The sequence below is a fragment of the Daldinia caldariorum genome (assembly GCF_022478825.1).
Source record: "Daldinia caldariorum strain CBS 122874 unplaced genomic scaffold F4812scaffold_19, whole genome shotgun sequence".
Taxonomy (NCBI): Eukaryota; Fungi; Ascomycota; class Sordariomycetes; order Xylariales; family Hypoxylaceae; genus Daldinia; species Daldinia caldariorum.
The window spans coordinates 553848-575098 of NW_025953055.1; the positions used below are offsets into that span (position 1 = coordinate 553848).

At 46.6% G+C, this 21251-nt stretch overlaps 10 protein-coding genes across 10 annotated transcripts; 4 read left to right on the forward strand and 6 right to left on the reverse strand.

Moving 5' to 3' along the window:
- Window positions 1-15: 15 nt before the first annotated feature.
- On the forward strand, window positions 16-2504 carry F4812DRAFT_442791 (DNA polymerase alpha, subunit B). The gene is made up of 3 exons (XM_047935342.1): window positions 16-682; window positions 746-2072; window positions 2132-2504. The coding sequence occupies exons 1-3, from the start codon at window positions 231-233 to the stop codon at window positions 2306-2308; spliced, it is 1956 nt and encodes a 651-aa protein (XP_047786935.1). The 5' UTR covers window positions 16-230; the 3' UTR covers window positions 2309-2504.
- Window positions 2505-2558: 54 nt separating this feature from the next.
- On the forward strand, window positions 2559-3827 carry F4812DRAFT_442792 (putative SPP30 protein). Its single transcript, XM_047935343.1, has 2 exons — window positions 2559-3051; window positions 3173-3827. The coding sequence occupies exons 1-2, from the start codon at window positions 2849-2851 to the stop codon at window positions 3621-3623; spliced, it is 654 nt and encodes a 217-aa protein (XP_047786936.1). The 5' UTR covers window positions 2559-2848; the 3' UTR covers window positions 3624-3827.
- F4812DRAFT_442794 (Apc13p-domain-containing protein) lies at window positions 3828-4660 on the reverse strand. Its single transcript, XM_047935344.1, has 2 exons — window positions 4405-4660; window positions 3828-4324 (listed from the first exon to the last, which is right to left on the reverse strand). The coding sequence occupies exons 1-2, from the start codon at window positions 4405-4407 to the stop codon at window positions 4010-4012; spliced, it is 318 nt and encodes a 105-aa protein (XP_047786937.1). The 5' UTR covers window positions 4408-4660; the 3' UTR covers window positions 3828-4009.
- Window positions 4661-7062: 2402 nt separating this feature from the next.
- F4812DRAFT_161178 (uncharacterized protein) lies at window positions 7063-7995 on the reverse strand. Its single transcript, XM_047929825.1, has 2 exons — window positions 7544-7995; window positions 7063-7475 (listed from the first exon to the last, which is right to left on the reverse strand). The coding sequence occupies exons 1-2, from the start codon at window positions 7694-7696 to the stop codon at window positions 7176-7178; spliced, it is 453 nt and encodes a 150-aa protein (XP_047786938.1). The 5' UTR covers window positions 7697-7995; the 3' UTR covers window positions 7063-7175.
- Window positions 7996-9876: 1881 nt separating this feature from the next.
- F4812DRAFT_161215 (uncharacterized protein) lies at window positions 9877-10536 on the forward strand. Its single transcript, XM_047929828.1, has 2 exons — window positions 9877-10286; window positions 10491-10536. Exon 1 carries the CDS (start codon window positions 9910-9912, stop codon window positions 10141-10143), a length of 234 nt encoding a protein of 77 aa, XP_047786939.1. The 5' UTR covers window positions 9877-9909; the 3' UTR covers window positions 10144-10286; window positions 10491-10536.
- On the reverse strand, window positions 10176-10617 carry F4812DRAFT_161202 (uncharacterized protein). The gene has a single exon (XM_047929826.1). The coding sequence runs from the start codon at window positions 10453-10455 to the stop codon at window positions 10207-10209; it is 249 nt and encodes an 82-aa protein (XP_047786940.1). The 5' UTR covers window positions 10456-10617; the 3' UTR covers window positions 10176-10206.
- On the forward strand, window positions 10532-11421 carry F4812DRAFT_161207 (uncharacterized protein). Its single transcript, XM_047929827.1, has 2 exons — window positions 10532-10539; window positions 10603-11421. Exon 2 carries the CDS (start codon window positions 10779-10781, stop codon window positions 11229-11231), a length of 453 nt encoding a protein of 150 aa, XP_047786941.1. The 5' UTR covers window positions 10532-10539; window positions 10603-10778; the 3' UTR covers window positions 11232-11421.
- Window positions 11422-12093: 672 nt separating this feature from the next.
- On the reverse strand, window positions 12094-12435 carry F4812DRAFT_467207 (uncharacterized protein; the record flags this gene model as incomplete). The annotated part of the gene is made up of 1 exon (XM_047938623.1): window positions 12094-12435. The coding sequence occupies exon 1, from the start codon at window positions 12424-12426 to the stop codon at window positions 12094-12096; it is 333 nt and encodes a 110-aa protein (XP_047786942.1). The 5' UTR covers window positions 12427-12435.
- Window positions 12436-13261: 826 nt separating this feature from the next.
- On the reverse strand, window positions 13262-15715 carry F4812DRAFT_452932 (fungal-specific transcription factor domain-containing protein; the record flags this gene model as incomplete). Its single annotated transcript, XM_047936412.1, has 6 exons — window positions 13262-13773; window positions 13830-14538; window positions 14596-15066; window positions 15224-15475; window positions 15546-15608; window positions 15671-15715. The coding sequence occupies 6 exons, from the start codon at window positions 15713-15715 to the stop codon at window positions 13262-13264; spliced, it is 2052 nt and encodes a 683-aa protein (XP_047786943.1).
- Window positions 15716-16793: 1078 nt separating this feature from the next.
- Window positions 16794-20165, reverse strand: F4812DRAFT_442805 (uncharacterized protein). The gene is made up of 2 exons (XM_047935345.1): window positions 19446-20165; window positions 16794-19376 (listed from the first exon to the last, which is right to left on the reverse strand). The coding sequence occupies exons 1-2, from the start codon at window positions 19960-19962 to the stop codon at window positions 17206-17208; spliced, it is 2688 nt and encodes an 895-aa protein (XP_047786944.1). The 5' UTR covers window positions 19963-20165; the 3' UTR covers window positions 16794-17205.
- Between the last annotated feature and the right edge of the window lie 1086 nt (window positions 20166-21251).

Consider the following 21251-nt stretch of genomic DNA (forward strand, 5'->3'; position numbering starts at 1 on the left):
ACGTAGGTACCTAAAGTAGGTACCAATGACCCACCGGGCAATAAGCCAATAAGCCAATAAACCACTTAACGCGAATAGCTTTAGACGCGTCTGAATTTATAAAAAAAAAAAGAAAAAGCGCGTCGTCAAGTCTTAAATTTATAAGTGCCAGGCAGTACTCGTGACAATAACTTTCTCTTTTAATTACCATATAACAGACTAGCGCAGATTAAAATTATACCTAATTGGCCATGGCAGAAGCAGATCTAGCAGAACTGAACGAACAGTTCGGTACGCCGAACAAGGAACTACAACCTGATGTCGTCTCCGAGTTGCGATCCATCATGCGGATACATTCCCTGTCCGCCCAGGACTTATTCTTCAAATGGGAGTCTTATTGCATAAAGATGGACATGGATGGAAATAATATATCGGTAGAGAGCTTGCGGGCTCTAAAGCAAGACATCCAAGATTCCCTGGAGCGAAGCAACCGAACGCACCACGTTCACATCAAGACGGAGAAGCGCTCGAGTGGGACACCGCGTAATAATGCTAAGGTTGGCGGCGATGTGTACGGTATGTTGGAAGGAATGGTACCTGGCACTCCATCTACAGCCAAGTTGAGCAAGAGTGCCTCTAAGAGACGAAATCAACTCGAGACACCCTCGGTGGCTCGGGAGTTAGAGTCTCTAAATGTTGGCTCGTAAGTTGTCGTTGAGATCAATGAGAATACATAACCCGTACAGGAAAGACTAAAAAATTGCAGGGCAACTTCCTTTAATGACCGTCAGAATCCAGGAGAGGTTATAGAAGTACTTAATGACCACCTTAAACCTCCTGAGCCCCCAATCGCACCACATTCTGAATCACGGATCAAATTGACCGCAGCTTCAGATATGAAAAAGCTAGGTTACAAAACTCTCGCTATGAAATCTTCAGAAGCATCTGAAATTCTAGACGACCGAATAGACGAATTTATGGGATTATTAAGAGATCAGCAAAACATTGACGAGAGCGAATTCGGCAGCGCGGCGAGTCAAAGTACTACGGAAATTGTTGCTGTGGGCCGGATTGCGTCTGATTCTTCGGAAGGCAAGCTTAATGCGGCATCTGTCGTTTTAGAGACTTCGAGGCGGACAGGGGGAGGTCGAAGAATTCCTCTAAACTTACAAAAGCTAAATGGACGCTACCAGTTTTTCCCGGGGCAGATTGCTGCATTCAGGGGTATCAACTCATCCGGGAAAGAATTCGTTGTCCGGGAAGTACTGGAAATGCCCCTACTACCTAGCGCTGCGTCTACACCAGCCGGTATCGAGGCTCATCGGGAGAGGCTCAGGGGTGGCCCAAACGCGATGGACTCGGGCGAAGAACCGGCACCGTTGAACATAATATTCGGCTCGGGTCCCTATTCGGCTGACGACAATCTCGACTTCGAGCCCCTTCATGCGCTCTGCAGCCAAGCGGCAGACACATACGCCGACGCCCTTATATTAACAGGACCTTTTATCGACGTCGACCATCCCCTAATTGCCACGGGAGACTTCGATCTTCCAGAAGACGCGACTGTAGACCCAGACGCTGCGACAATGTCTACAGTTTTCAAGTACATGATTTCTCCGGCTCTAAACCGACTTGCCGCATCAAATCCAACCATCACCATTCTTTTGGTACCATCCGTACGAGACGTCATCGAAAAACATGTATCATGGCCCCAAGATTCCTTCCCCAAAAAGGAGTTAGGGCTACCCAAAGCTGCACGTATAATCGGCAACCCCATGACCTTATCCCTGAACGAGACGGTACTCGGAATTTCGTCACAGGATATCCTTTGGGGCCTCCACCACGAGGAACTTATCGGCAACCGGCCTCCCGATAGCCACGTGTTTTCGAGGACTCCTAAATACTTGATCGAGCAGAGGCATTATTTTCCCATATTCCCTCCAGTAGACCGGTCAAAACTGCCCAAGGTCGGGACGGCAGATGGACTTCCGCCTGGTGCCATGCTTGATACGAGCTATCTGAAATTAGGCGAGATGGTGACGGTGAGACCAGATATCATGATCATTCCAAGCGCTTTACCTCCGTTTGCAAGGGTATGTCTAGTTTATTAAACCCCCCCAATTCGCCAGTCGGACTTACTAACACACATTAGGTGGTGGAGAGTGTTGTAATCGTCAACCCTGGATATCTTTCGAAAAGGAAAGGCCCGGGTACGTATGCTCGGATGACTCTATTTCCACCGGAAGTGACGGATGAAGAGTTGAGTAGCGGGAGTATGGTCTGTCATAAGGTATTTGAAAGGGCTAGGATCGAAATCACGAGGATATAACATGTAAAATTACCTGCATTAAGACGGAGTCTAGTTGGAGAGTACATAACTAAACCAACTGAATACCAATGTGGACTAATAATACCCTTATAAAACAAACAGCTTACAACATTAGGTACCCGTCAGACTAGCATATTATATCTTGAGGATTTGGGAGTAAGCTGCGTATCATTTATGGCATTTATATAAATATCCATGAATTCCGTTAATCTAAGAATTAATTACTGACATGTAGGTAGGTACCCAGGTATGTATAAGGAGGGAGGTTAGAATCAGGGGGTTGTACCTTTAATGTACGTGGTACATACAAGAGGTACATGGACCTTTTGCTGTATTGTGTGAAGTACCTAATGTAGTAAAACCGCTGGACCTAAATTTAGAGCTCCACACCTACAACGTTAAACCCCCCAAGAACTTCCAACTTCTAGAACCAGCATCCAAATCAGCAAGGTCCCCGAGACGATACACTCCCGGTATTTAAATTCAGGTCGCATATCATTACGTACGCAAGCGCATCTACCAGAGAAAGGAAAAAAGACAATGTCAACCCTCCAGCCCGTCAAGGGCAGCAGTAAAGACCTGCCGGGCCTACGCTACCCGACGAGCGGCAAGACAATATACCACCGACCGCTGAACCGCACCAAGGCCGCCGAGCTCAGCGGTGCTAGTTTTGCTTACCTTTTCTCCGAGATGGTAGGATACGCCTCGAAGAAGATAGAGAGTATACAAGACCTGGAAAAGCGGTAAGTTATGTAGTTCCATAGCTCTCTCTCTCTCTCTCTCTTATGTCCTCGACAAGCTTGTTTTTATTTTATTTTATTTTATATTTTTCCCCTCTTTTTTGCTAATGCGGCAAAACTCCAGACTCAACGTGCAAGGCCACCCCATCGGCCTGAAGCTCCTCGACCTCCTACTATACCGCGAACCGCCACGATCCCAGACGCGGCCGCTAAACATCATCACGCTCCTGCACTTCATCAAGATCAACGTGTGGCAGCACCTATTCGGCCGGGCAGCCGACGGGCTGGAGAAGTCGTCAGATCCGACCAAGCCGGACGAGTACATGATAATCGACAACGAGCCGCTGGTCAACCGCTACATCAGCGTGCCCAAGGACATGAGCCAGCTCAACTGCGCCGCGTACGTCGCCGGCATCATCGAGGGCGTGTGCGACGGCTCGGCGTTCCCCGCGCGCGTCACGGCGCACAGCGTCGGAAAGCAGGAGGAGGGCGAGATGTGGCCCGGGAGGACGGTTTTCCTGGTTAAGTTTGCGCCGGAAGTCATGGAGAGGGAAGGATTTTTAGGAAAGGGCTAAGAGACGGTCATGATTTCTCAAAAGAAAAAAAGAAAATCATGATAAAAGACAAAGTGGGTGGGTTCTAGCATTGCAACGGCGTTCGGGACGGTTTTGCCAATGGGGAACCTCAGGCTGGTTCATTTTCGTTTTAAATATTATATTAAGGGCGCAATATCACGAAGCAGGAGATGTTGAGACGGGATGCGGGTTGATATCATGATATAGTCCAGTCAATTAGAGACAATCTCTCAAGGCAGGAAAAGAGAAAGCAATGCTACTACGCCGATCCGCCGTGAAAACGCCAGTTCCCTCGGTTGTAAAGACTCTTACACCTTTAAGAAGCTCTCCGACCCGTTGCCAAGTACCTGACCTAACAAGCAAGCAAGCACACAACCCCTCGTTCGTCATCGCGGCAGTCCCTTATACGAAGCCCCCGGGGCGCGACTCTGACTCTTTCCTGGCGCGGGACCCTTCCCCATGAGCTCGGCCAAGCCCAAATCCTTCCAGACGGGCTCCCTGTTGCGCTGGGTAGCCTTCTGGATGCCGAAGGCGGCGTGCTGGTCGGGGACGACGTCGTCCTCGTCCTCGGGGTTGATGGGCTGGTGGTGCAGCGGCACGTAGATGTCATCGTCGGGCAGCTTGTCCTTGCAGAAATCCTCGAACATGTCGGCGTCGCGCGGGTGCTGCATGTGCACGTACGTGTAGCAGCTGTCCTTGTTCTGGGGGTAGGAAAGGTTAGTTTATATATAGGTAGATATGGATGGTTGGCTGTTGGAAAAAGAAATGAGTAACTACATACCATTGTGGTTATTGTTATTATATTTACATGTAAAGTGAGTTGCAGATGTTGTATGTATCGACGTTAAGTAGGAGGTACGTATTCTTTACATAGTACTATGGTATCATGGGTAAGTAAAACCCCTGTTAAAAGTAGCGCGCTATAATGTGGCTTAAGCAATAACTTTTAAGGTATCAATATTAATGCATTAGATATCTTAATATCTAAACACATCAACTAAAATCTGATAAGAGCATTAGATTCTTATTTATTTAAGGATTATTTTAATATATATTTTATTTATATAAGGTATATAAATGGTAGAGGTAGGAATTCTTATTCTTTTTAGATCTTAAATATATCTTTTGTAACCCCCGGTCATACTAATCTTAATATGGTGTAGTGGCTGATAGAGCTTTCTGGTGCGGTACTTCAAAGGGTGGTTTTACTTTGGCCTGGTACCATAGTAGAGTCACGACTCACGAGTGGGATTACCTAAGGTGGGATGCGATTGATCATGTAAGGCTGTACTACATAATGCAGGCTGACGTGTGGGTACAGGTATCATCCCAGCCGCGCAGCTTTGAGATCCGCACACTTACCCTTTTTTTTCTAGCATGTACCTCTGTACTTGTAGGTACAGCTTTCCAACTTCACATCTACGGCATATACAGAAATCACGTCCGATTTCCTCTTGAACACGAACGGGATTAATTACCAAATAATAGTAAAAAGTACTTAAAAAGAGGTACGGCTTATAGCATGTTAGCTGTTACGCAGAAGTCCATGAGATATATCCCTTTGAGGACAGACGGCCCGATCCAATATTCCCCCAAGGAGCTCATAGCGGACGATGGCCATACTTACATAGCACCGTTTCTGTGGTACTCGTGAGCGTGTTTCAAACGGTGTGTGTGTTACGATATCATACCTAATCGGAAATTAGGGGGTATCATCACTCTCCATTAAGACACGCGTCAGACAGGTCTCAAGAGGGTTCTCAAGAGGACATATTCCGTCCAAAGACCCGCCGATGTATCTCGAGGAAACATTGTGCAAGACATGAATTGTTCTGAAATGGCCGAGTTTGTTTCTTACACCGCCAGAATTCAGTATTGGGGTAACTTTAGGTAGGCATCAATAAGGGATTGCATGACGAGAAGGTTGTATAACGAAGCCAAGAGCCAGTGACTACTGAATCATGGGGTCAAACGAGCATAGTCATAGTTTATCGTCGATTGCTACGTCGATTGCTACGTCGATTGCTACCTATGTTGGGTGCTATTTTCGATGGTGCTAAAATATGGCCTTTAGCATGACTTCAACCTGCAAGTTGCTATGAATCCATATGACTTTCAATCTCGACACTACCCCAAACCGAAAAAATTCAACTTCACTCATTCACACACATTCCCTTAACTTTTCAAGTAAGATAGACGCCAATTCCATTGCCCCTGTCGAGGTACCAGCCACGATGACCCTTCGAAATGCACTCGCCCATCACGGAGTCAGACATGTACTGAGCGGCGAGCGCAGGAGAGATTGTCGAAGTGCCGATGCGCTGGGGGCAGACAGAGGCGGTACAATTACCGGACACGGCATGGTAGCAGCCTTCGACCAATTTGACCGTGATATCACCTTGCACGGTTCGAAGCTGCTTGATGGCACCAAGGCAGTCGTCAACAGAAGGGACTGGGCCCTAGATACCATGTATATTAGCATACCCTTTTTATACATTAGGTAGTTACCTTTTTTATAATTCGGAAAACCCGGCTCTGGGAATACGCCAACTTACCACTTCCGAAGCAGGCTCGTAGCAGCGGTGAACCGCGTCGCGGCGCTGCTTAGCATGTCCGACTATAGACTCGGCAATCATGTCGCGAAGGACGGTGTCTTGCATGAGCTCAGACGAGGAAGCCGAAGAGAGAAGTTTCATACCCTCGATGGAAACGGCTGCTGTACCGGGTGCTAGATTAAGGAAGCTGGCTGGGATGACGACCCAGGCGGTCATGCGCATGAGAAACATGGTTGAAAATCTCAGATCGATATGATATCCCGTATGTAGAGGTTGGCAATGGAGTCTGATGGTTGCTGAAATCAAGACGTTGGTCTCGAAACGAACTGTTGGGTTTAAAGGCGTTTGGTGGTGAATTGATGGAAATGTTTGCTTTAGGTAGGTACCTGACCTATTTGACCTATTTGTGTAAGCAGCTCTAGGAAGATTGCAAGATAGAAACAGCGATTGGTGGGTGCCTGCCTCTAGTAGGTACCTAACCTAAGGTCTGCTGATTTAGGTGTAAGGGTGAGCAACTTGGAAGGTTCGACGAGTCTATTGAATAACAACTCGTGACTACCAAACTTGATTGGAAAAGGGGGCAGAGTAACACCTCTTTAGCCTGATCAAACTGACCATCTGTGCTTCTAAGCTTGCATTACAGTACACCTACCATTAAATTTTAATACGGCCAGTGTATCCGAGATGCGGAAATACAATCTTATTATGTAGGGTTATTCTCCATCAGATAATTATTCTGCAAGGCCATTATCATCTTGCTTGCCATGACTGACACCTTCAGGCGTAAAAGCGTAAAAGCAAATGCTATGGGTACCTAACTTAATCTAACGTAGTTACTTGTTCAGGCGCGTACTGATCAAGTTTAATCTCTGCTAGGCTTCTCTCCAAGCTACATAACAGAAGGTCGTCTCCATCATGTCCTCAAAATTCCACTCCATCCTAGACCCAGCGGGTATAACGTATAACGTAAACTGCTTCCACACTTAGGATTCCTGAATCAATCCAACCATAGTCGATATGTGCCGTAGTGACTGTTGATGTTGGGATGGTCTGCTATAACTCCTAGGTTTCCTTTGCCGACACAGCCATCCAGCAGGGGACTGGCTATGTAGGTTGCCAGCCAGGTTGCAGATCTGTTGACAGGTCTGTTGACGTAGGGCTGGGCACAGAAGCGGACTCGGCATGATCCTTGGTTCCAGACAGCGCAGATGCCCGAGTACAGCGCAAACTGCTGCTGCTCGTCGGTTCGGATAGTGTCAATGATCTTCTGGCAATCCGAGACCGAGGTATTGGTGGACTATGATGTGTTATATTAGATGTGCTGTATGAGACGCAGTGAATTAGTCGAGGAATATTGTGACTTACGCCGTAACAAGTGTAGGCATCTCGTTTTTCGAGAGCAGAAGGTGCCATGGATAGATCAATGCTAGGTACCTCCATCTCAGACGAGTTGAGTACGGCCGCCATGCCTAGGCTGCTGCCAAAGGCAAAAATGGCAAAGACAGTGGTGAATCTCATGGTGAATAGGTTTGCAAGTCAAAGTTTCTTTAGGATTGTATGAAAAAAAAGCAGAATGCTAGAATCTGGGCTCGAGATTCTAGTAGTAACAAGATGGATGGATGATGGATGTGTGTATGAGTTGATCAGATGTATTTGTGGGATGGGCAAGAAAGTTGTTGAAGTGACTGCCTGTGACGAGACCGAGAGGAAAATCAAGAACATTTGACAGCGTTTGCATAATATGTAGAATACGTGAAATACGTGAAATACGTTAGGTACCTTACATTTGTTTATAGGTAATGACTACCTAAAAGTACCCAAATTCGTGGGTAGGTGCTGCACAGAAGCAACCAGTCGAGGCAGGACCGTTGAAATGCGTCGGTACGTACATACATTCGTACATTTCCACGATTTACCATTTGTACCTACCTAATGCAAAAGCTCCTTTCAACCTGCTCTTCAAGCTGTTTCGGCTACACCATTGAAGCAAACTGCCTTGCATACAAAAATGTAAAGAATCTGACATCCTCAAATACAAGCGCCCCTATGCTACATTATGTCGTAGCTACCGGTACCTACTTACCTATATAGGTCCTGCCTTTTCCTTTGTACGCTGTGCGCTGTATACTGATAATTTCTTAGTTCTGAAATTATGTTGGCAAGATGTCAACAACTTACATTAGATACACAATACCTCCTATATCAGGATACCATAATCAGGTGTCAGCAGAGCCTCATTAGGCGCACTATAATCATAAACCGCAGAGATACCCAAACCTACATCATCTGGTATCCTAGATATAATTCGCGATCCTATGCTAGACCATGACGGTTGGATATACTAGCTCTGTAGATATTCAGGCACCTCGAGTCCTAGGTTGGACATGTTATATGTTGGACATGACAACAGTCCGTAAACCAACGGTAGCAAATATTCGAAAGAGCTCACGGACGTGTAAGTGTAAGATATACATACGCACTGAGTTTGAATTGGGACGCGTATATAGCAAGGAACCAAGGTCAGCAGATCGTATCGAGTGTGTCCACAGATCGATCGGGTGTCGTTCCAGTAGTACCATGTCAAGCCACGAGATACGACTGCTACCTACCAATGCGGCAATGCCTCGTCTAATATGTCATATGTAATATCGATATGACGATAGGGCCATATCGGACGTCAATCATACCTAGTAGTTATTATGAAGATATGTTGACTTAGGGGTTAGATAGTACCTACATATGTTACGCAATGAATTGCTTGCATACGTGGGTACCTACCTAACAAAAAGGTAGCAAGTATGAATCGTACAGGTAGGTAAGAGGTACCTAAAGTGGATAGATTGGGTCCTAAATACGTTGCAAATGGATATGATTAACAGGGGCAATGATGCTATCGTTATTAGCTAGTGGGGAGATATACTGACTTCCCCATTTGTATTTTATGCTCTACTATGTACATACCTATTTGACTTGCAAATATTGGCCAGGAATGCCACGTTTTTGAGTTAAGTGCTTGCAAGGTATTATTTTGACAGCGGTAGTGATTAATATGAGCATTTAGCTGATAACAAGCTGGTATATAACGGTATATAACAAATGGGGTATCGGGTCTGAATATGGAAAGGATCATTATATTCTCGTACCTTTTTCTTTCTCTTTCCCTTTCCTTTTGAATAATTAGCTGGTCGGCTTCAATGCCCGATTTGAGGATTTATTGCGTTGCCTGCTGCTGGTCGTGACCGAAAAGTCGGAACTACCCGTTGATTTAACACGCAAATTGCCATGTGCCTGTCGGGTTTATCCTGAGATCTGAAGCTAGGAAAAGGATCCTTCAAACAAGATCATTTGGTTTGTTGGGTCTAGCAAAAAGAACCACGCTAATGTCCATTGATGATCAGAAAAGCTGTTGCGACGGGTGCAAGCGTGGTGGGGCCACCGACTCCGATTTTAGTTCTCTTTTAGTGGTCGAGCCCCTCATGGGCCTGTGCTACATATACTCTATCTAGTCGGGCACCCCTGACTCCCCCTTTTTGATTGATCCAATGACCACCCGGTTCCTGCATCCTGCAACTACGTATCAGATGCATGGGTTCGCGCTATGGGCTGCTGTAAATCAGCTGTAAATGGCTGGCTGTTAGCAGTATAAGCAGGCATAGCAGACATAGCAGGGCATAGCTGCATGGTTTAATAGGTAACAAGGTTAAGCGACAAGGTTTAGCAAGGTTGGAAAAATGCAGAAGTCTGGAACAATAACTCCATTTACCTCGTTCACTCAACCGTACCTTTTTATTTTATTTTTTTACCTTGTCAATTTGTCTAACCACTATATTTTTGTCTTACACTCTTTACTCGTTTTGCCATTTATTCTTTTTTTCTTTTCTTTTGCCCCTCGAAGGCTTTTTAGGGTCACTCGTTCCTTGCATGATCACGTACGACTTGTCGGCAGCAAATCATCATCCATTTGAATGTTTCATTTTTAGCTGTTAGGAAGTTATCAGGGGACTAACACGAATAACACGTACATGACATTACATTCGTACATTACATTCGTACATCCAGCGCAAGAAGGACGATACAGATACAGATACATCCGTACATGCATACCTACGTAGGTGCATAGAATAGCAGTCACTCCCTTCTTCCCATTCGTACCCTCCTTCGGACCTCATTTCTCCACGTCCATCTTTTAAAAATCCATGCAGCTTGGAGCACAATCCGAGCACAATCCCAAGAACAAACCGAGCGAGTTTTAGCTTGCTCCTTCCAATTGTGTCCATTCTGGATCTGATTCTTGGCCTTGGCCTTGGTCAAGTGTTCCCTTGCGGCCTTGCCTCCTTTGGTTACCCTTTAAGTGGTTTCCGGTGAGCTCAGTACTACTTCTTATACCCGAATCCTTGCGCTCGACTGACGGTTCTTCCTATCAGCACTTATCCCCCAGCTCGATCTTATATACTCCCTGTCGCGTTCCTCAACTCGGGGACACCTTGTTTCGTCTCTTATCGAGCTCGATTCTAAACAAAAACGGCGACGCCTACACATCAATATCTCCTCAATTCGACACCTGTACGCCGCAGTTCTCATTTACCTATTATTAGGAGAAATGGCCTCAATCGCACAAGAGAAGGCGGCTAAGTCTGGCCAATTGACTGTTACTACCAAACAACTCCAACTCCCTAGCCACGAGGGGAGCCTAGAGACGCGTAGAGGCTCGAATGTATCGACGCCATCCGCCACCGCGTCAAATGGATTCGACACCGACATAGAAGCCATGATGCCAATCAAATCCTCTGAGCACCTAAACAAGACATCAACTATCGGGACTAGGCGAAAATCGGACTGCCAAGTCTGGCCTGGACAAGAGCATTGGCAGCAGAAGGCGAAGGCGGCGAGAATCAACAATCGGTCTTGCCAGTGCATAGCTCGCATGAGCAAGAGAAATAGAATCATTGCAAAGATCCTCATTGGGCTCCTGATAGTGGGCATTGCCGTTGGTATTGGCGTTGGTATTAGCAAACCCCTCGGCGCAGGTATCTGGCAACCTCAGAACCACTGACCGGCCGGATTTGATATAAGAAGCGAAAGGCTTCGCATGTTATCGGAAATACGCATGTTTTAAATTGCGACCTTGTTTTACGCCAACGACACCACTTGCTTTAAAAGAAAAAGCCAAGGATTTTATTCGGCCTACCATTATCCATGTTTGGAGCCTATCCGTGGCGGGATTACCAAAATACCCAACGCTGATTCGGAGCAGCGTTCACTTGCCTTTCAATTGTCTATACTCTTCAATACTTTTGTTGATACCCAATTGGACTTCGAGTTCGTATGCAAACTGGTTTTTTTCTTCACAATTCAGGCCAGGGAAGAAACGGTACCTCATTAGATTGCGGAATATGAAGGCGTTAGGAGTAATACGTGGAATATGGGCAAGGCATGTCACGAAAAGGCGTATTGTTTTCTCTTTCTTTTTTCTGCGAAGTGCAATTGATACTGGAACACGAGAACATGATGTTTCGGCCAGATTTTAGGCGTAAGATCGATACCAGACGCTTCGCGGCGTGTCATGAAAAAATCAACGAACGTCCTGCTCAAGGGCCAATTATTGCGAATCATTACGGCCTAGATGCATGAAACTTGTGCCCGATCTTGCTGAGTGATATGAAACTAAGATGTCTTTGTTAGCTAGGCTTATCTGACTTCTTGGGAGAAGTAAACTGAATGATAATCGATAATGTTCCAATGTTCTAATGTCCTAATGTTCTCCTATATGGTAGTCTAGAATCCTCTACTTGCAAACTTGCCTCCCAAGCTCGGAAAATGAAGTTTCATACACCCTATAGGATTTACGGGAACGAGTGAATGCGTTTACGGATATGATTACCTCTCATGAAAAGGAACGGTTAATGATATTCGTGCTAGAGAGGCTGGCTCTTAAGTGACACGTCTTCGAAGTCGTCAGCCCGCCGCTTTACGTCTGGCGACATCGGCCCCGTGATCACCACCCGGAGCCTACGGGTCGCCGATACCCGGCGGGAGGGAACCCCCGGCCGCTCGGAGGCCGCGACGGCTTCGCGCTGCGAGGGCAGGGCGGCCATCTCGATGTCGAGGGCGAGGGTGCGCGCATCGCGCCACATGGAATAGAGGGCGAGGAGGATGAATGTTACGGGGATGAGGCCGAGGAAGACGTACATGGGGGTCCAGTTGCTGTTGTTGATCCTGGGGAGAGGGGGCGTGCCTTTTAAAGCCATGACGAGGGGGAGGGGGGGGTGTTAGCTATGATTAGAAATTCATTAATGATGGTATTCCTGATATGAGTTGCTTTCGCTATGAGGTCAACTCAGAGAGCTAAACTTGGGCAGCCGGTGGTAATACAAACGAGGATCGAGCAAAAAGGAAAATAGAAACGGCTTGCAAAGCGTTGCGGTAGAAAATATTTATAATGGATTGTCTCGTACCGAAAAAGAAGGCTTTGTTCCTAGCTTTCGACTACTGTTCGAAAGAGCACTTGTTCGAACACAATAGGTTTTAAAGAATATACATAGTATCGTCGGTCAATAGTGGAATGCGTTAACGAGGTGGTTCAGTTTGAACTGAGGCTTCCATTGCAATGTCAGTACCAGTCTTGTAAAGATTCTTCTAGAAGGGGCTCGAGCAAACGGGTTACGAGTTACCTTATGTTGTCATATGTTGTGTCATTGTCATACCGCATTCCACGTCGAACTGAGCGTATGGTTTTCCCTACTAGCATTTATTCTTGATTGGATTTGTCTATTATAATCGTGAGTAGTATTACATAGTAATATAACGCCATATCCCATTGAGCTAGCCAGACAGACGTCAGGAACAATCCCCGAGTTATCCTATAATCCACTCGCCAGTATCCGACAGAGTCAACGCGCCCGGCGTATGCCACCCAATTTGTCAGGTACGTAATAGCGGTAAGTTCGTCCAGTTCTATATTCCGATAAAGCCTTATATCACTAAAGCGAGTATCCTGTCATGATTGGAATAAATATACGAGAAATCGAATGCCGATATGTAAGCCATGATATCCGGGTCCTCTAATGGATTTGATGGGAATTTCTACATCCAGTTGATCGAGTTTCCACCGAAAACCGTTGAATAGGCGCCGTAATTTGGTTGCGGTTGTGGTGCCGCCGAAGCTGCAAATATATCGCTCCAATCAATGGAATTGGCATCGACGAACCCGAGCATTTGATCCCACGGAAGCTCTGTGCTAGGCTGTGCAGGTGTGGCATGGCTCACGCTTAAGTCCGTCGCGCTGGGTGCCTCGCTAGTGCGCGTATGCCTAGCTTCCTCGGGTGGAAGGATACTCAGCAGCCTGGCTATATAGTCCGGCGTCTCCAGAGGAGAGCACGCGGTATCCCGTAGCACCTTTTCTCGCACATTCCAAGCACGGATTGTGAAGATAGCGGACGCCATGTGCGCTTTTATCGAGAGATCGAATAATTCTGTATGGTATTGGTAAATCAATTCGACCACGCGCCATGCTCTTTCGACCAATTGTCCAGATGTGCGAGTGCTAAGCTGCCCGACCATATATATGAAAACTTCTATTTGAAAATGGGACATCACTTATAGGTATTAGCAAAGTATATATAATCATCCATAAGAATCCATCGCTACTTACTAAACCAGAGAAAAAAGCCTCTCGTCTGAGGTATTTGGTACATCCTTAAATTTTGCTCGCCCGCTGTGAGAGATAGCTTGAATAAGTTGTCTTGAGGTGTTAAGATTTCCGTGCCCCATTCCGGTTGACTCCTAATCGGGCAGACGAGTTCTCGTAGCTTGGCGATCATTATCTGCCCCGTCTCGGCTGCTAACACATGCACAGGTCCCATCGAGGGATCGCTATACTTGGTTAGGATTTCCATCAAATTCTTATCTAGCTCATCGATGCGTCTAGTTGCCCTTTCGATCTTTTCAGGTTCAGGATTGTCCACGCCCATCTCATTTTGCATAATAACCGTATGAATATCAGGGGTGTCAACCATGGTTGCACTTAGCTCGCAACATATGAGGCGAAATATCATGTCTGTAGGGCTATCCTTGGGCTGAATAGTGGTCATGGTAGGGTAAAGGTCCGAGTCGTTCAAGTTTAGAGGCGGTTTCGTATCCCAGGAGCGCGGTAGAAGAGAATGGCCCAAACCAGACATCAACGCGTACATAGCATCAAGTAAGATAATTTGCCACCATATGCGTCGTCGCATCTCAGTCTCGAACGGCGAGAGTCCGAGGAATTCTCCGTCCCTATGGAGGCCCATCTTCTGCGCAATCCTTACCGTGACACCGTTTAAAATCCATGCCGCATGACGGTCGTAATGGCCGGGCAGGGAGAACTGGCGAGGTACTGTTAGCCATGGCATAACTGAAGGGAAGGTGGCACATGTGTATACCAAGTACAACACTAAGGCCTGTAGGACAACAAGGTCATAGTTTCTGAGAATACCGATACGCATTAAGGCCGAACGGCAACCCTTGGAAAAGCGAGTATAAACGACGTCCTTAGTACACCCAAATCTTTCTAGACATTCATCCTCGGTTAGAGCCACGGTAGCCATTAGATATATAGAAAACAATAGAGCCTCGGCATTCTTAGGTATCTTTGCTCTACTTGCTGCCGCTTCGACAAGTAGAGGCTGGACTGTAGGGACATGGATCACCTTGGTTAATGGGTTGACCCTTTCGATGAAAATCTGCCATAAGCGGAATACGTGAGCTGGTTGAGGATGTAGCTCTTCTAAATCAGTGTTAGAAGTATCTGATAATATAAGACCTGCGTCGAGATCGGAAGTCTGCGAATCGGCAGGAGTACATGGATCGTCTACTGTTTCTTCATCCTCGAGTATCTCGCGCATCGCCGAGAGCTAGTGGTATTAAGAGGAGTTAAGCCAGGGATCCTTAAGAAGAGAAAAAAAAAGAAAGAAAGACAAAGGTAGAAACAAAGGTAGAGACAGACAGGGAGACATAGGGAGAACTAGCAACAAAAGGGACAAGGGGTGTGGGGGGAGAGGATGATCTCACCTCGCTATGGATAGTAGCCCATAAGAAACTATCTATGAATTTGACGCCGCCATCGTCGACAATCAGTTTCCCGAGTGGTTTCCAAGAATCATCTTGGCTCGGAGACCCGACGGATGAAGGAGCGGGCGGTTTGGCAGTAGCATACTCGGACAGCAACTCTTCGCACCGGGCGAGCCTCTGCTGCAAGTCTTGATTCGGCCTCCGCCTCTTGCGTGCAGGGGCGGGAGTACTTGGAGTACAGGCAACGTTGGCCTGGGTACAATCTGTCAGGACCTTTCGAGCTTTAGGGAATCATAGGCTTCCCCCCCCGTCCGAAACTTACCTTAATGCAGTTGGAACATGGAGTTCTGCGGTCACATTTGATCTTTCTATTTTGACATAGGACCTACGTAAATACCGAGTAAGGATGGCGACCATTGAGCGGCTCGGTGGTACAAAACAACTCACACAAGCAAGCACCCTGGGTGGCTTTCCCGACGAGCTTGATGCCATGGCTACAGACGTCTTCTCAATCCCGTACCTTTCCCGTATCTTTAATCCTGCACGCCCCCCCAAGTCTACAAGTGAGACTTGGTTGGCTCGCCTATCATCGACTCTTGATGATAAAATCTAGTGGGGTTCTTGAATGAAGCCGAGAATGGTGTAGGTAGTGTAGTACGAATATGTGGGAGTTATTTCGTACGGGGATTAATAAAGAATATCTTTCTTTATCGATTGCGGCCAAAGAGTGGAGGAATTGCGACACGAATGAGAGAGGTTGCCTAACGCCTTGTAATTATTAGGGGAGGTGTGTGTATGTGGCTATAGATCTGAAAAGGAATTAGAGCTAGGTACCTAGGTAAGCAATGAGAAAGGCTTGGCCTTCTTTAGAAGCTACGTCAGGTATAAGACGTATGTATGAGGTATGATAGGTAGTTATACGTTAAGATTAAGATGTTAGGTGGGATGAAAAATAAGTAAAGTTTCCTCAATTGAACAACTTGAACACGGTAGATTTGTAAGTACGTAACGTAAACGTAAATGTTAGGTACATAATGTACTATAGTGTACTATAGTGTAGTACCTACCTAGTAGCGTACGTAAATTACTTATGTAAACCTAGAATTATGTAATTACCTTAGGTACCTACGGTTTACGTTTTAGGTAAGTTTCCTTTAAAGCGTGAGGTGCATGTGCTAAGGCGGCAGTAGGCTGTAAGCAGTGCTATCATAGTAGGTAATCTTATTAGAATTCGCCGAAAACGCAGAGACGTGAAATATTATTGATCGACGGTTTCTAAAATCGTTATTCGAAGAATTAAGGCTGATGAATTCTTATTTTATCATTTCAATTTGCGCCTTCCAACTCGCATGAGATAAAGCAGCTTTATGTAAAGTTTTAGCTGTGTTGGTATTTGATTTGTACACCACCTATCTAATATTATCTTCCGGAATATTCCATTCTTGAACCCCCTCTTGGCACATGAATACCGTAGCCTAGGACTGGACTACGTAGGTGTACATGACACAGTATATTGCACCGTATGTCCGCTACAAGATACATTAGGTAGGTAGGCACACGGCCACACGTAGTACCTACTACTGCCTATGGAATGAATCCGGGTTCAGCTTAAGGAGCACGGGGTAATTAGAACACCGGTATCTAGCGCACAAAGAACCCGGATATGCCGTTTAATCCACAATAAACCGTATAGCTTAATTAATTCATTCACTGTCAACCGATAGGTATCACGGTGGTTGCTCTTAGCTCATTCCGCCTTTTCTTAATTCATTATGCAACGATATATCTACGTCACAGCATTAATAAACGCCAGCCAAAGCCTGGCGGGTGTATCTGGTCTATAAGTCAGGCCTGCCGATTGTTACCTTCTAACCCCATTTTGGGAGGCCTCGTAAATGCCGAATTTTTCAGACCGGACGCCGAACTCTCATTCATTCATTCATCTCATCCCTTATCGTCTACCCTTCACCACCACTGGCAACCTAAATGCCAAAACCTTTTACACATGTCCACAGGACCACAGGCACCACCACGTTATCGTTACCACCAGTTAGGACAGCCTCTGTGAGACTAGCCGTGGCGGCGCATATACCCATCTTCTGGGCTGCGACACTCCACGTGTCCAGGTTGCCATTCGCCTGAGGCCATTCACCGATGCGTAGCCACAAACGGGCTGCTGCGAGTCCCGCGAAGACGGCAAAGGCAAAGGCAACGCTTCCCTCAAGACTCTTACCACCACCCCACAGCCATTTTCGCTGCCCATAACGTCGTCCGATCAGAGAAGCGGCTGCATCGCCTAACCCTACGCACACGACACCCGATACCATACTGACCTCTCTCGTGGGCACCTCCCAGCCGTCCAGGCATCCAACCCCGTCCCGCGGGAGTGAACCTAGCGAGAGCCACAGTGGAATTGCACAACCGATAAGAAGGAATATGTGCGAGATAACAACTGGGCCTCTAAGATCTCGCCCGTCGACGTACGGAGCTAGGAAAGAAGCTAGCGGTTTCGAGAGTGGCGGAAGTTGGCTCGCGCGAAGGAGGTCGAGCAGGAGGAAAAGAGCGAGGACGACAGACAGTGCCAGAGCTGCAAACGTTGGATCTGTGTAAGTAGCCGGCAGGAACATAGCAACCATCATGAAATGGAAAACCTTCCGCCGTGTATCTACCTCATATATAGGTGATAGCCGAAATACCACTATCAATCCAATTGCAATGACACTTATAAAATACGCGCTTAATAAGAGGCGTGTATTGGCTTGGCCAAAATATAGCTGACGGAGATCGTTGATCCAACCCAACGAAACGGGGTGCTCAAGTTCGCCAGATGGCCTTGGGGGAAGGCATACCCATCGCTCTAAATTCCGGCTGACAACTTCCCACCTAAATTGAGGTAGATCTCCGAACAAATAGCCCAAAGCCCATCCCACAGGCTCGTGACCGCGAAGTGCGTCGTCTGAAATGACAGATTTGACACCGACAAATGGAAGAGGAAGAAATATAGCACCTATAATGCATATATACACATATGCAGCATAAATCCACTTTCGCGTTGTAGCCTGTTTCTGCGTGAGCAAGAAGAAAGCACGGACGGAGCGAGAGGCATTGAGCTTCCTACGACCGGACGGCGTATGTGTATGAGATTTGCGCGGTAGATTGTCTACGCCAGTTAGGGTGTGTCTACGAAGCGGCGTCGATCCAGACTTCACTTCTACAGAATTGGGCAGGAACTTCTGACCCATGTTGATAGTAGGGGGTAAATTTTCCTCGACCCCCGCAGAACCAACGCCATCAAGCATGGTTTTGGCGCGACTAGATCCTCTAATTGCAGTAGATACTGGGTCGTCGCTGTCTTCCGGGCCGTCAAATGCTTCGCAGGAACTGCAGGAAGAGCTATCTACTGGGGCATGAAACAAATCGTGTCTTACTCTCCTCCACGGCATGATGCTTGAAAAGAAAGAAGGCGCTGGTTTAGAGGAGTTAGGGGTCCTTTTAAAACGCCACTTTGGTACACGAGCCAAAGAGATCCCCCATCTGATGGTTTGACCACACAGAACAAGAATATCAAGGCCTCCTACCCAGAGTAGTGACTTTAGGATCACGGCCTGTGGTGAAGATGCGAGGAATAAAAGATCGATGAGCGAGATCGATAACAATTGTAGTTCAGCTGTCAGAAGACTAGTCGTAGTTAGGGTAAGTAAGACCGAGCAGAGATTTTGATGTAATGGATACAATAAAGTCGCAGTTTCGAATGAGATAGATGCCAACGAAACCTCGATTTCTCCGGCATTCGTCTGGGCGCCATGCAGTCCCCAAGAAGCCCGCTTTAAGAGTAGGGGTGCGCATGAGAGCACCCAGTGCAGAGAGTCGCACCCTGGACCGGCACTGGACAAGGTGGGAAGGGCGGCCGGTGGTAAAGAGCATATAGCAAGGATAATGCTAGGCAGCATTATAGCCTCATGATCAGCGGCAAGAAGTAATGAGACGAAGATGGTGATAGCTGACGGGTATAATAACGGTGCAGGGTCGAAAGATGGTGGTATAGATATCGGGATTTTCCTTGAGGGCGTCCGATACCAATAAGCCCATACCACGAGTCGCAAGGGATAAAGTAACACCAGAACGAGTGATACCCCTATCCAGACATATAGTTCTAGATTTATATTAGCATCTTTCTAACAAGCAAGCCAGCTGCATAGAAGGGAATGGGGGTAAGGCACACCTCGATCCCATCTGTGAAGTACGGATTGGACGTGAGTATTTGTGCAAACCACAACACCTAGGAATCCGATGAGTAGCAATTCGATAGAGCGCCGTACAATCTCCTTCCTCCTCCGCGCCTTGTCGGCGGGACTTTTGAGTCTTTTGCCAATTATGTCATCTTTCTTCATATTATAGGACATTTGTCTTCCTTCTTCCTCAAGGACGGCAGGCGAGGGTATCGGGGTCGAGCTACCCGATAGGGCTTCATTGCGTCCTCGTAATCCCTTCCGAAACCTTTTAGGCGCCGGCAAGCCTTTGAGGAAGTGTTCATCGTCAGCCTCGGTGCCACTATCGCTACTCGGTGTAACCTCTCTCTCAACGCCGGGCGGGACGGATTTTGCGTCTCCTTTTGAGGTTGCATAGGTCAAGCGGTCGGATGGCTCAAGTAGCTCGGAGTGTTGGCGATAGTAGGGATGTGGAGATCGTGAGAGAAGTCTCAAAGCATCTTGTGAAGGCGGGTCGAGGTGCTCAGGCATTATCGAGACCCAATTAGTTGACAGGCACACCTTAGGCGCGCAACGTGGAGGTGATTCATTCAGTCCCAGCTAAGCAAGAACAATGATCGTATCGTGGGGATAAAGTTGTGAAAATGTACGATTAGGGGTCGGTGTTACGTACTTAAAAAAAAAAACAACTTTTAAAGATCTTTGAAATTTTACCTAATCCTGACAACCTTTGGGAGTTACCTAAACCGAGTTACTTAGGTGCTATGTACTTGCCCAGGTCGTGCGTTTACACGTGATGTTATGTGGCTGGTGAAACCCAAATACATCAAATAATCCCGCCTAACGACATTATTGGTAAATGCAAACAACAGCTCTTTCTACCAGATCTTGACAAAGTACATTTGTCGCATAGGATAATTATAACTACTTATGTAAAAAGGTTGTTTGTAGTTTTGATCGCGAGTTAATCGATTATATATATATCTTTTATACTCATGGTAGCTGCCACTTTTTATTATAGTCAAGGTCATATATAACATATATCACCATCCAACCAGCCAACCCCTACTACTACGAGCGGCAAACCGTGCCAAGTTTTCAGCCCTGTAGCCGCTGATCTACCAAATCCGCAGGGCCGCAGGGGTTGACTTGGCAGAGTGGCGGCTAATGCTACATAGTATGTTAGGTATGCATTAAAGATAAGACATGACGAGATTTGGACTGAGACATTTTATCCAAATATCGCATTGGAAAAGACAAGCCGGACGAATCAGATTCATGAAAAGAAGGGCTAAGCCGATAAATCAACATCCATATCGTCAAAGTTACCAAGTTCCTGAGTTTATTCTCGCGGTTGGGTTGGCCAGGATCCGGGGGGGCGTATCGTGCCAGGGTGCTATATATAGCAGATTAACTCCCAATGTCACAATCTGCCATTCTACACGGTACATGTACCTCGCAGCGACATGGCGACTTACATGTAAGCAGGCAAAATTTCATTCGCTCTCTTTGTTCTGAAACAGCAATTCTACTTCTTGTCGCCTGGATCTTCCCTGATTCAGAATAGACGGTGCCATTACACGGGTGTAGCTCACCACCCATGACAGGAGTAACAGGAGAGAGAGAGAGGAGCTTACATTTTAGTACCTAGAGTGGGGTGTTAGACGAAACAGTAGAAACCTCGTATTCTCAACAGAAGCTACGTCACCATGATCACAGTACGGGAATTTCAACTAAGCCTCCTTACATCGTACAATACAGTGTGTCAGGTTGAATTTTGCTACAGTGTGACCCCACTGATCGTTGAGGATCAAGCTATC

Coding starts and splice junctions, on each gene's coding strand:
- F4812DRAFT_442791 (XM_047935342.1), top strand. CDS start 231: ATGGCAGAAGCAGATCTAGCAGAACTGAACGAACAGTTCGGTACGCCG. Junction 683..745: donor GAGTCTCTAAATGTTGGCTC/GTAAGTTGTCGT, acceptor AAAAAATTGCAG/GGCAACTTCCTTTAATGACC. Junction 2,073..2,131: donor CTTTACCTCCGTTTGCAAGG/GTATGTCTAGTT, acceptor AACACACATTAG/GTGGTGGAGAGTGTTGTAAT.
- F4812DRAFT_442792 (XM_047935343.1), top strand. CDS start 2,849: ATGTCAACCCTCCAGCCCGTCAAGGGCAGCAGTAAAGACCTGCCGGGC. Junction 3,052..3,172: donor ATACAAGACCTGGAAAAGCG/GTAAGTTATGTA, acceptor GCAAAACTCCAG/ACTCAACGTGCAAGGCCACC.
- F4812DRAFT_161178 (XM_047929825.1), bottom strand. CDS start 7,696: ATGAGATTCACCACTGTCTTTGCCATTTTTGCCTTTGGCAGCAGCCTA. Junction 7,476..7,543: donor ATGCCTACACTTGTTACGGC/GTAAGTCACAAT, acceptor AACACATCATAG/TCCACCAATACCTCGGTCTC.
- F4812DRAFT_161215 (XM_047929828.1), top strand. CDS start 9,910: ATGCAGAAGTCTGGAACAATAACTCCATTTACCTCGTTCACTCAACCG.
- F4812DRAFT_161202 (XM_047929826.1), bottom strand. CDS start 10,455: ATGGACACAATTGGAAGGAGCAAGCTAAAACTCGCTCGGTTTGTTCTT.
- F4812DRAFT_161207 (XM_047929827.1), top strand. CDS start 10,779: ATGGCCTCAATCGCACAAGAGAAGGCGGCTAAGTCTGGCCAATTGACT.
- F4812DRAFT_442805 (XM_047935345.1), bottom strand. CDS start 19,962: ATGCCTGAGCACCTCGACCCGCCTTCACAAGATGCTTTGAGACTTCTC. Junction 19,377..19,445: donor ACTTCACAGATGGGATCGAG/GTGTGCCTTACC, acceptor ATATAAATCTAG/AACTATATGTCTGGATAGGG.